This window comes from Antedon bifida, chromosome 2 (genome assembly GCF_963402885.1).
Source record: "Antedon bifida chromosome 2, ecAntBifi1.1, whole genome shotgun sequence".
Lineage (NCBI taxonomy): Eukaryota > Metazoa > Echinodermata > Crinoidea > Comatulida > Antedonidae > Antedon > Antedon bifida.
This window is the reverse complement of record NC_136227.1, coordinates 34,431,688-34,445,410: the sequence shown is the minus strand read 5'-3', so window position 1 is coordinate 34,445,410 and position 13,723 is coordinate 34,431,688. Positions and strand designations below refer to the sequence as shown.

Here is a 13,723-nt window from a genome sequence, read left to right as displayed (position 1 = left end):
AATTTTATTATGAAAATTGTATGCGTCGCGGATGGGACGGCAAATGGACATGACTTTTGAGAAGGTTTACGTATTGTAATATTTCTCCTCATTTAAAAGAGATTTTAAAATTTGTTTTGTATTATTATGTTGCCAGATAGTTGTTTTAGATAACTGAATGTTAATTATAAAAATTGAACTGAAAATTTATTAATAAATATGATTTATATGTCGTTACGGACGGGACATTTCTAACGTCGCGGACAGGACAACTTTGTCCACGTTAAAAAATTGTATAATTTTGCTATTAAAAAATTTAAAAATAAGTTTTTTACATCAATGTAATCTTTTATTTACAAATCAAAATATAATTCAACCTTTGAAACACTGTTTAAAAGTTTAAGTCAAGTGAAAATATTAAAATTCATAAATATGAAATATTATTTATAAAATTAATTATTCGAAGAGTTATAACGAGAAGCAATATTGTAAAATGTTATCAAAATATTTATTTACACTAATATAAAAGTTATGCTTGGCATATTAAACAAGACTTCAAGATATTAACACATTTAAGGCGAATCTTTAAAAATTGGCGTTGCATCTGAAATTTCCTTCTATCCTTGCTTGGATTTAATAACTGTAGGCCTACTTCTATTAAAATTCAATCTTAATTATTTAGTATCTGATTTATTTATAAAAGGTTCTTGGTTGCAAATTCACCAAAGAATGAAATCTACAAAGCGATGACCGCACCCAATACTCCCATTCATACTGGTCATGTTGTTTTGGATTTAGGTATTGTTCTTTTGTGGATTGTTATTTTAAATACAGACCACAATGTTTTGTGATTAATAAACAGTTAACACCTTTGTACAGTACTTTTCAGCCTACAGTACAAAAACACTTTTTAATTCTTACAATATTGTCATCACATCCATAAAAAAAATGTCCCATCCGTAACATTCAATAAATTTTGATGGTAATGTTTTTTTAATAAAAAAATACAAGTTTTTAAAAACTTGTTTAAATCTATTGCAATTTAATATCCTTAAGAGTTGAAAATTAAGATTTAAAATTAGGAATTAAATAACAATTTTAAAGCCATTACTTCAATAAACACAAGTGAGGAAAAACCCCCAATCGAAATGTCTCAGAAGTAACAATTATGAATTTTGAAATGCAAGTATGAAATTAATAAACAATTTTAATAAAATACTTTATTATGAATAATTGGAGCTTACTTTAAAAAAAAGTAACTGCAGTATATTTATGGGCAAAAATGTTAACAAGATGCATGGTTTTATTATGAAATAAAAAGGATTTAAATGATATGTGCCGTCCTTAACAAAAATGTCTGTCCCGTGCCTACGAAAAATGTCATCCATATATTTTTGAATATGATATTTTCACCAAAAGTTTCAAAATATTTGTTTATAATGTATTGCATATAGTTTTAAAAGGAGAAAACAAAATATTAAATTGTGGTATCAATACTTTTAACTGAAATGTAAAAAACACCATAAAACTACTATTAAAATTTTGCGGATGGGACAATTATGAATTTTGAAATGTACATTGAAATTTAATAAACAAAATATGTGTTATAAAATGCTTGAATATGTACAATAGAGACATAGAGTAACTATATCTGGCAAAAAAATATTTAAAAGATGCATGGTTTGTGAAATAATTAGGATTTAAATGATACGTCCCGTCCGTAACAAAAATGTCCCGTCCGTAACAATATATTTTTGAAATATGATATTTTCATCAAAATCTAAAATTTTCAAAAAATTTGTTCATAATATAATGAGATATAGTCCTCAGGAGGAGAAAATGAAATATCAAGATTATTGCATCATTACTTTTAAAATAAATGTAAAAAAACCGCCTAAAACGTCGCGGACGGGACATTTATGAATTTAAAATGGATGTATGAAATTAATAAACAACAAAATTTAAATTAAATACTTGATTATGTATTATTGAGACATAAATTAACTATATCTGTTGAAAAAACAATATTAAGATGCATAGTTAATGAAATAAATAGGATTAAAAATGTCCCGTCCGTAACGCCAAATATGACTTTTTCATATTTAATATTCAATAACTTAAAAAATCAATATCAGAAAAATAAAAAAAATGTTATTTAATAAACTTCAACATGTCTACTTTGAGAAATGGCCAAAAGTTACATCAAAATCAGTAAATGAAATTTTTAAACCCACGGACCAAATACTGTGGAATGCCCCTTATCCAATTATGCTCTAGAATAACATGAATGATTACAACTACGACGACTAATACATTTAATTAAACAATTTGTTGATTGTTTTTGCTCTGCATCAAACCACTCCCTAACTGCATATATGCACAGCACTCATAGACCTCTACCCATTAAGAGTACGAAAGCATGATATAGTATGCAAATGAGTTGTTTGATTTGAGCAAACTCTTCAGTCAAGTCGTATTCTATGTAGGCCTTTCAACGTTTTCATTAAAATAGAAAATCATATTTGTTGAGCAGGCCTTAAGGGAGGCTTTATAGGGCCAAAGTTTGGCAAATATTGACATTTTGGTTGTTAATAGCTCAGGATGTTCCCGTCATTAAGTAAACTATGACACTATTGTAAAAGATAAAAAGACGCGGAGATAGAACTGCTTGTTGACTACAGTGGTACATAACAAGGGTGTATAAAATGAGCTAACACAGGGAAATTATAGGACTAATTGTAAATACATCGATCATATAGTCTGTCTGAAACTACAGTATACCAAAATCATTCAAATAATTTCATAAACAATATATTTTATATATTTATAAACAAGAAGACTGTGGACAGTTGGTGTACCACTTAATGTCCTTTCCGAAGGACTCAATTAAACTTAAATACAGTACAGCATAGATATAACCAAATGTAAGAATATAAAGTAACACCGTTGACGCCGCTCATCAATATATCGAACATCTATAAAAACAGAGATCTTAAATTTGATAAATAGAGCACGCTGGAATTATATTACCGACGTCAAATAGTAAGGACACAAAAAATAAAACGTTCAATAATAATAACGCAATAAAAACGATCAATAAAGATCACACGACGTAATATCTTTGCTCTAATTATTATGAAATACGTAAAGATCAAGTTTCCCCCCATACTTTAACATGCAACATTCAAAACCTATATCGCATTTTCAGTTTCATGTAATCCTCTACAGGCTAATACAGGTTGAACAGTGGTGCTTCATGTGAATGCATAGGCCTACAGCACATTGCATCATGTGAACAAAGCTAAGAAAACATCATAAACTCGTAGGAATGTCTTTTAGGAATGTAATTTAAACTAATTAAAAGAAAAGTATCAGGATCAGGAATTGAGGAACATCTCATGTGCATAATAAAATGATCAAAGGTTAATTGCTTATCTAGTCTATTTAGGGACCGTGGCAAAATTATTCTACTGCAGTTACTGCAGTAACTATCTTATCTTTAAATATCTTAAGGAAAGTTGTAAGATACCCTATCACATGTTTCAACTGCATCATATCAATTGCTTATCTAGTCTATTTTGGGACCATGACAAAATTATTCTACTCTAGTAAACTATCTTATCTTTAACCTAAATGTTAATTTGTTTACTCTCTTGTAGGAACGTTGTGAGATACAGCGTCACATGTTACAACTGCATCATATGAAATATTTCTAACTAATGATAAAATAAACAGAAGAATAACATGTTTGAAAATTTGTACTGGGTTGAGTCGGGACTCTTTTTCAACAGGAAAAGGTAAACTTATTTATTATTCATCTTTTAACACCTTCTTCAAAGTACCTTTCCATTAAATGTTGTAAATATATAATGTTCACCTTGCATTACCTTGTTGAACAGAATGTTTTATTTAAAATTTCTTTCAAGGAGTACAATCAAGCATTTTATCAGCGTACCACTTGGTATTCAGACAGACCTAACTTGAACAATTTGAGAATGTATGACCAAATCTGGCGCACAGGTTACAAAAGGGTCTTGGGGTGGGTGACAAGTAGAATCAAGTTAGCCTAAAGGCAGAACAATTTTATGAAGCTATCAAGGTATTTTGGGATGGGTGCAAGGTAAAAAATCAGGAGATGGGAAGATCTTTACTGGGAGTTTATAAAGGGGGAGGGGTGTGCTATAGGGTCAGGGGTTAAGAGGTAGGGCTTATATCAATGGTTTTAGGGTCTTCTACCCAGTACTATCTTATGCATGGATGATACGAAGTATAATAAGCACATCGGCTGTCAAAGGCGGTGATGTATATATCGTAACTGTCAGATCTTGATCATATCTCTTGACTATGTAGTGTGCATAATCAATTATTTTAGTTGATTTATTTAAAATGACACGTTCTTGATTGTCATTCAAAAAGATTTCGCTTCAATGTGTTTCATGGGTACGACAAAGAAAAAAATTAGATGAAAAATGGGATACTTGCTAATTGAAATTGACTGTTATTACAAGAAAACACTAATTGGAGTTAGCGGTGGGAGGAAGGACACCTGATGAAACAGCCAAGAAGAGGAGTATCCAATTACTTAATAATCAGAGATGAAAGAAAGGACCAATTAAAAGAGGATTGAAATAATAATAATAATAATAATAATAATAATATGGATTTATGTAGTGCACATACCACAACAGTGCTCAGAGCACTTTTAAAAAAAGAAAAAAAAATGAAAAAAATAAATAAATAAAAAAAAATAAATAAACGATGCAAAAGATTGTGGGCTTACCTTCGGATGGGCACGTTTTGGAAATGCAACCTTTGGATCAACCTGAAAAAAGCAAAAACATGTCAATTAAATAACTAGTTATGACATTATATTTAATATCATTATATTACATTTTAATGTTATTAAAACACCCACTGGGTACTAACTACCATTAAAACCAGGTATCACCGTGCAACAGGCCAAAAATTACAATTCCTATGCTTATTAAGGTATACCTAATCATAGTTTATTTTAAGCAAGCATTATCTGAGAGTATACTAATAGCCTGTGTATGATTAATTGCCCCTTTTGTTTATTCAATCTCTCTCTATACAGCAGATGCAATAAATAAACATGGGACATAGGACAAAGGAACACATAGTAATCAACTGGACACATAGACCTCTTATTATTCTCCCTTAGTTTACATTCAATGTAAACAGTGGGACAATACTACAGATGCCAAAAGAGACAACAATTTTTTTTTTCACAATCACTAAATCCTTATAAAATTATTATGGTGATATATTTTTGACTCTTCCAATCAATACAAGACTCTCTGAAAACCGGCTCTCCAAACATCATACTTTTTTTGAGGTCCAAAAGGTCTCAATTTTTTTTTACCATTAAAAACCAAAAACCAGACTTTCCAAAAAACTAGACATATTTGGCCAGCCCAACCATGTTCGGTATTGGTAAAGTTGACTGTATTATAATATAAAAGAAAGCGTTTATGTGTTTCTTCATTATACAACTAAAATTGAAACAACTTTAAATTATAATCCCGCTACAGAAGTGAGAGGAAAGTTGGATAAAATATAATTAAAACATCTTAATAATTATTAATATGATCCATATCTAAACACTTTTTAAGCATGTTTCTTAAACACAGATAAAACAAGCGTCTACTTAATAGCGTATTTTGAATAAATAAAATAACTAAATAAGTAAATATTTTATCAATATTTTATTAAGGACGTTTCAAAAATCATAAAAATGTAATGTTTATTTGATGAATCATCGGACTTATGAGATTTAACTTTAAAAAAAATTAATTGTAGACATTGGATTATATAAGTTCTTTTTTGTTGTGTTATAGGATGTACCAAGAGTTAATTGTAATGAAGCAAATGGTACTGGGTGTGGTCAACCAAGTGGTATTAGGTGTGGTCAACAAAGTGGTACTGGGTGTGGTCAACAAAGTGGTATTGGGTGTGGTCAACTAGCATTCTTTTACTGCCAACCAAGATTGAAAATATATTAAGATTAAATTATCAGTTATAGATTGAAACTATTAGTCTTTATTAAGATTGAAAATTAATCAGGCCGACAATTTTTATGTACAGTATGGTTATTTCAACAACAAAATATAGCCTATTTATTTTGTTTGTTCTTTTATATACAACATTTTGTAATTTACTATTAGTGCCTCCTTTCTTATAAATGTGTTCTTACTTTCCACTAGTGTAAAATATTGTACTGTAAATAACCTTATCTTAAGAAAACATCTACAACATGAAATCAGGTGTAACCGACCATGTTCAGTATAATTTACGACACTTTCGTATTTTGTGGACAGTAAGTTATACTGTACTACTACATACATCAATATGATGATGAAATGACTGGCTTAATATTAAATGAGAATCAAAATGGACAAATTTCAAAACGACCATTTGAATGATTTTGTGTAGCTCTGTCAACACTATCAAACTAGTCTGACGACAAAAAAAAAGTGTATACCTAATATGGTAGTGATATGCCCAAATATGGTAGTGATATGATATCATCATGTCCATATATAGGCACATCACATTCTTTTGTCACATAAAGTTTGATAATAGTGTAGACAGAGCTTTAGGATTGCATTGTACAGTTACCATTCATCACTGTACATATTTTAGCTGCTAGAATTACACTGTATTGCTAAACCAAGTGTGAAAGGAGTCTAAATTGGAATACAAATAAAAGTAGCAGTGGTCTATTAGACAAGTCCTCTGCATTGAGCACAGAAGACCTTAAATCTTTGAGTTACAGTCAATTCGTAATTGTTACTGAATTTTCTAATGCTGATTTTCATCATTGGGTTCTTCAAAACAAGTGTGCTAATGCTGTTTTCATACAGTAAAAGAAGTTTCACTTTAATCTCATGACTATTTCAACATTAATCTGATACTCTTTCACACATACAACAGATGCACTTCAGTTTAATCCAAAGGGCTGGTTTACATTGATTAAAGTTACCAATGATTTGAATTGCAGATGAACAACCTCGGGCTAAGAGAAAAAAAGGTTGAAGTTTGCAATGTGACAAAAATGTAATCTCATTGCATAGGTAGGCTTACTTATCATCTACGTATGTGTCCTCTTTTTTTGGTTAGTGTTTCTTTCTCAGTTTTTTTTCCTTCACCTAATTATGTCTATGAGCTAATGTTCCTTGTGGCAAATCTAACTGGCAACATGACGACATGAATATGTAACACATATTACTGTTTGTAGACGACTAAAGCTGGGACAGTATATTCGATGTATAATTCTAAATCAACTTAAAGTTAGTGTACTACGTTAAGCTACAATGTATGTTACATAGGCGTGATATTACAGTTATCGACTTGTATCACTATATAGGAACATTGTCATTCTATTCCTGTTCGTTCAGGCATTTCAACAATTATGGTTGCCAAATTATCAACTGACTGTCTAATCTGTAAACATCATTACATTAGCTTATTGATAAAAATACTATTAGTTTGTTTTAGAGATAACGCCAAACCTATCACTAGGTTATTGTGTACACTCAATTGAACAAAGGCAAGTTCAGAACATCACAAAATGTATGAAACAAAGAAATACAAAAAAACAACTCTTATCATAAACATTACTTTTCTCTTCTTTTTCACCACACCAATCTAGGTTCAAAGGTCATAGGAACACTTCTCTTAACCGTCCACCCATTTCTCCTCACATTTTTTTAGAAAAGAATTTAAATTTAAGGTTAATTCCAAGTAAAGTGAAACCGAGAGAAATTATCAACATTGCCTGAATCTATTCACCAAAACTGTGTACAGTGCACAGTATGTGATGTTATGGCTACGTAATTACAGTTTTACTGCCTTAACCGCTTGGCCACTCACTCACTCACCAAATCTTCACTCGTAGTACCTGTATGTCTAGTTTCACCACCACGCTAGCCACCCTCACACACTGTATTGTTTCCCCCTTAATTCTCTTACCTTTTTACTATCTACTTCATGTTTGACCTCTGCTAAAACATTATTGACGGAGTTGGGGTCAGAAAATGTTACAAAACCGAATCCCCTGAAAATATATAAAGAAAAATACAACTTTAAATATATAAAAAAATAATTAATGATCAACAAATGTATTAATGTTTATTGGATTCAACTCATATATTCAGATTCTTACTGTATATCATACATACAAGAATAAAAAAAATGAAGAAAATACATTATTTTTGCATTAAAAAAGTATTAAAATCACATAAATTGTACATTGACAACATCAAAATATTGCAGCAAATAAAATGCCAAATTGCAATAAAAATTGTCTATGTGTATATTTTACTATAAAGTTAGTTTATTGTATGGCATGGAAAAGTGTGGCCGTTTGACTGTCACTGGTCTATCTATTTGGAAATGAGGATTGGAAAAAGGATCCACCGATCGTAAATGGAGAAAGTAAAAAAAATACATATTCAACAACAAAGCAAGAGCAAAATATGAATATATTTATAGTAAGTAAAAGAAAGGATTCACCAAAATACTGAAACCTCCTTTGACCTATAATTCCCTAGGCTACTTTACCTACCCCTCCTTCAATTAACCAATCAAATTGTTTGTACCATAACAAACACAATGTACCTGTCACCATGTTTAGAACAATAGGCACAAACACAGCATTTAGATGACATAATATAAAGTGGCTATTTCAAAGGGACATAGATCTCACTTTATAAGTAAAAACCTAAACACTTTGGAGAATGGTCACTAATAGACTACAACTAAATGGTCACAAAGAAGATAAAAAGTTAGAAAATACATCTACTTGTTTTTATTGATTGGCAACACCTGCTGAGAATATAACTGTATAGTTTTACTACTGCTGTGTTGAAATAGAATAATGTATTATGTTCAAGATGTTCTAGGGCTGTCTGCTGAGTACAGTGTATTGATCCACTCTCTCTAATGTGTGAAAAGAATACAAAGGAAATCGATGAAGCCGGTAGGATTTTAAAGTTCTTAGGTCTATGGGCAATCCTTTCTACAAACGTTACTCAAGAGATGATTCACACAGCTTTGGAGCTAGGGGCCTTGATTTAGTACTAGTGTTGGGGTAGTTATCAACCATTTCAGCAGGGCTAACTAATTTTGTTTCTGGTGGTATGACCAGGGAGTTGGTTACGGTAGAGACATAAATTACTAGCCTAGTGATATCATTTAAGTGTTTCAGTTTCGATCAGTTTAGGCTAATTCCACGCGAGCAAATAACAGCTTTAAACTAATGTACCATGGGTAAGAACAAAATCGGAAATTGTCTTGCTAGATTAATATCAAGAAAAGCCAAACAAAATCACTAGCCTAGCTGGCAACGTCTATTAGGTGCTGTTATAAACAAGTATAGCAAACAAACAGTTATTAAACAATACTGCAGGGAATTTGACGATTCAAGAAATATATTCGTCAAAAAAAAAAAAACAATTGATTCACTTAAGTGGTAACTTATTCATTAGAGCTTTTAGCCTAGCTAGTAAAATGAATCAATCTTATTATACCTTGACTGTTGCTGTCGAGGACAGCAAGTTACTTGCGAAATTGTAATAATGTTTACGAACAGAATCAAGTACAAATACTGTCTTGAGGCCCTTAACAAGTTGTGAGCTTTTTAATTTAAAATGCATCATTTGTGTTGTATTAGGCAAACTGTTTGCCATTTCTCATTTGGAAAAACAAAATGATTTGAAATGTATAGTTGAAAGTATAATCATCAAAGAATAAAGAATAAGATGATACATAAGCCTATCTAATTCTTATCAAATGTTTCTCCATTGTTTTTTCATCATTTGACTGTTTTATGTATGATTTGTATGATGTCTGGATTTGAATTAAAAACACACAAACATATCCTTTAAACTGATTTAAAATGTATAGTTTAAAGTATAATCATCACAAAATTTGTCATGCAGTTGCTTTTATGTTTTTTTGTTGTTTAGGTTGTTGTTGGTATTTGACTTCTTTTTCCGATCCCAGAAACAGTTCTTATTTAATGTTATAATTTAAGTTATTGTAAATGTATGCTTCTTTTATTTCTTGAACTGTTTCTAAATAAATGTTGAATTAAATTTAAATCAAATGTTTCTCCTTTGTGTTTTATCTGATGTTTTATCATTTTACTGTTTCATGTATGATTTGTATAATGCATGGATTTGAAATAAAAACAAACATTACCTTTGATGAGTTTTTAAAAATAATAATATAATAATATATCACAATTACTGTATGTAAAAGTACAGTATTGTATAAATAAATAAACATGTATTTAAAAATTGAAGGTTGAGAAATTAAATTCAAACATAATTTTTGTATTGATAAATTGACAATTCTTTTTGAAAAACCAAAAATTAGCTAAAACCAACCTTGGCAGTTTTGCTGTTGTATCTAAAAACCAGATGAATATTTTTAATAATATATTTTGTATTGTTTTATTGGAAACCATAATTCTCACTCTATTAACGTTATTATAACTAACAGGAACAATCAATTTTGTTAGGTGAATATACTTTTATCCAATTTTTATATGACAATGTTTTCTACATTTATGTATTTTTTTTCTACTGGCTACTATTTGTTGCTTTTGTATTTTACCCTTGGTGTAGTACTGTTTGTATATTAACCATTTTATCATATGTTAATGTTTTATATGCGTGACAAGCAAAACAGTTTTTTTTTGCTCGACGGAACAAAATAATTGAATTGAATTAAACAAATAGTGTATCGTACACACCACACTTTTTCCATAACATTATTTGTATTGTTTAATTGGAAACCATAATTCTGACTTCATTAACGTTATTATAACTTTAAATTACAAGATCATTCAGGAACAATAAGTACATAAATAAAGTATCGTACACAACACACCTTCATCATGGATAACAAAGCAGAATCCATGGTATAATTATAGTAAAAAAGCCACAATCCTGGTTCCTGTGTACTCAAGGCTACTGGGTAATTTCTTAGTTGTGTTTGTGATTTCCTATTGCAAGGGAGCAATCATTCATAACTATTCTTTTCTTGTTTCCTTGGCTGTCAATGCACTTTTATAAAAGACTGGATTTGTTAAAGTTCATTGAACAAGCAGAATTGGCTGCATTAGTACCAATCCAGTAAACAATTCACCAAGGAAACCGTTTAAATAACATTTTATAGAACTTTTTATATTACAGACCGAAGGCCTATTTGAAATTTAAGCAATGCTTTGTCCATAAAGCTCTACTGTACACTATCCAACTTTATGTGACAACAAAATATGCCATGGACATGATGATGCCATATCACTACCATATTAAAGCATAATCACAGTCATACAGTATTTGGGCACATCACACTTTTTTTTATAGTGTAGACAGAGCTTAAAACAAAACGTAATATTTTTTTTCTTCAAAATGTAAATCAATAGATTTAGCAAAATAATATACTTTCAAAAAAATGTAAAAAGTCATTTCATATATAACATTTCTTAATAAACAAATAAATTATTCATTTTCAATTTTCCGGTGTAAACTTACTTAAAGGCATGACTCAGTTATTTTGATTTCTCTGTGCATTGAAGATGCTGAATTATTAAAGCAGAGACGATAGTATTGACATTTACACGAGAGTTTTGTGAAATTCGCAGTGTACTGTTCTTGTGTATAGGTCATGTAGTTTCACATGTAGTACAGCCAGTCAATCTTAATCATGGTTACAACATCCCTAACATAAATATTTGGCAATATTTGATTAACTTCAATTTTGTATGATTATGTGATAATATTTACTGTAGGTTTTCATTTATTAAGTTAGGATAAAAGATGTACAATTTATTTTGTCAGAGGATTGCTCAATGTTAAAGAAAGGTTCGTTTTTTTGTACCTTATAAAAGGTTAAATTACGTGAAAAAACCACCGTTAATTGCAAATTCATAATAAATTCATACTGCATAAAATTTACATAATAATAAATTTAGAATTCATATTTTTCTAAATTTTCAAATTGACTTTTCTTAATTTTGACATGAACCAGATAAAAACAAAATCATGGCTATATAAAGATGATTAAACCTAAGGCCGTGACTCTCTTGGTCACAAAACAGATCAAATTTTACACGCTGGCGTATTCTCGCGAAGACTTATATCCCTTCGTCACATTATCCCGGAGTCTAATACGGCGTTTTAAAGCTATTCATTTTCTTGATGAACTTCATTAATGATCCCCAGTAATCTAAGAATTACTAGTTCTAGGGATCTTCTCGGAAGTTCATCATACGTGGTGGACTTCACCAGCCAGCCTGTGATGCTCCACTATTGAGGACATTGTACGATGATAAATTACTATAATAATGCATGGAATTTCATGTTCGTAAAGTAGTGCACAGTCATGCAATCATTATAATGTGAAGATGAACATTGCTAAAGAAATCATCTTTTTCGAAATTGCTGCTAAATGTGGTGGATTATACAATACTTATTTTTTTAATATAATATCGTCGTAGGTGTGAGGTTATTATCAAAACACAGGAGTGGGCAGTTGGTTCAAACAACACAACCCAACAGCGGATAAATTTATAAAGCTCTGTCTACACTATCTAACTAATTTGACAAAAAAAGGTGATGTACCCAAATATGGTAGTGATATCCCCAAATATGGTAGTGATATGACATCATGACCATATATGGGCACATCACATTTTGTTGTCACATACAGTTTTATAGTGTAGGCAGAGCTTAAGACCAGTATTAATTGTTGTCTGTATATAATATTGTTTATGAACTTGTCGACAAAACAAATCACAATGTTCAGGAAATTGAATTTTATTTACAGTATTCTTCCAGTTACTTTCAGATCATGTTTCAACATCCGTTTCTATTATGGTTTCACTTGATTTAATGACTTTCTTAACATCTAACACTTTTTGGTTTAGAAATCATTTTTCATGAATATTGACAATTGAAATAAGGAAGACATTTATTTTACTCTAGCTATCAAAACAAGGGGGACCAGTGGCATAACAGCTATTAGCGCTCACTGGCTAAAAGGGCGCTTAAAGAGCACAGAGTATGACCAGCCCAATGCAACTATCCAGTACCCTTAGGAGTGCTAAACCCAGGAGCCTGGAGCTTAAGGGGCCGCAGAGCATGAACAGCTCACTGCAACTACCCAGCGTTATAGGGCCCATAGAAGTGCTAAACCAGCAGTGGCCTGTTCCTCCTGTGTCAAAGAAAGTCATGTCTCGGGTCCATAGTCGCGACAGATTGACTTCTTCATCAGCACTTCTATGAATGGATGATTAGTTGGGAACATGAAAGCTAGTTGTTCATACCAAGTACCGATTTTATCGGACGATCATTCGGAAAAACACCTCGCCACTGAAGGGGACATGTTGCACTTTTACCACTCTGAATCAGGCATTGAATCACCACAGATTAATTGTTATGTTTCTCTGTGTTAATTTTGCAAGGTGTTTCAATAGAGTCACTCATACTTAATCCTTTTGTAGTGATACTCAAAACAAATAAATCATTATCATTAGCCAACACATCTGCAGGTTTCTTAATTGTGACTATTGTAATATCGCTATTAGTATTATAAACAAACCATTGAATGTATTCAATTTAATTGAGATGTATGTCTAATTGAATGTGACAAAAGCATGATATTAAAATAAACGCTTGTCTTATTATAAATCGTTCTCATTCATAGATCTCCA

The 13,723-nt window shown here is 30.8% G+C and overlaps 1 protein-coding gene across 5 annotated transcripts in view; it reads right to left on the bottom strand.

Moving 5' to 3' along the window:
• LOC144834835 (RNA-binding protein Musashi homolog 2-like) overlaps positions 1 to 13,723 on the bottom strand; it is a 112,483-nt gene that overhangs the window by 91,481 nt on the left and 7,279 nt on the right. For all 5 annotated transcript variants that reach the window (XM_078689794.1, XM_078689792.1, XM_078689795.1 and 2 more), the window contains exons 4-5: positions 7,972 to 8,056; positions 4,760 to 4,801 (exon numbers count right to left, since the gene is read on the bottom strand). In XM_078689794.1, the coding sequence (XP_078545920.1) occupies positions 4,760 to 4,801; positions 7,972 to 8,056 (127 nt within the window). The remainder of the gene's footprint in view (positions 1 to 4,759; positions 4,802 to 7,971; positions 8,057 to 13,723) is intronic.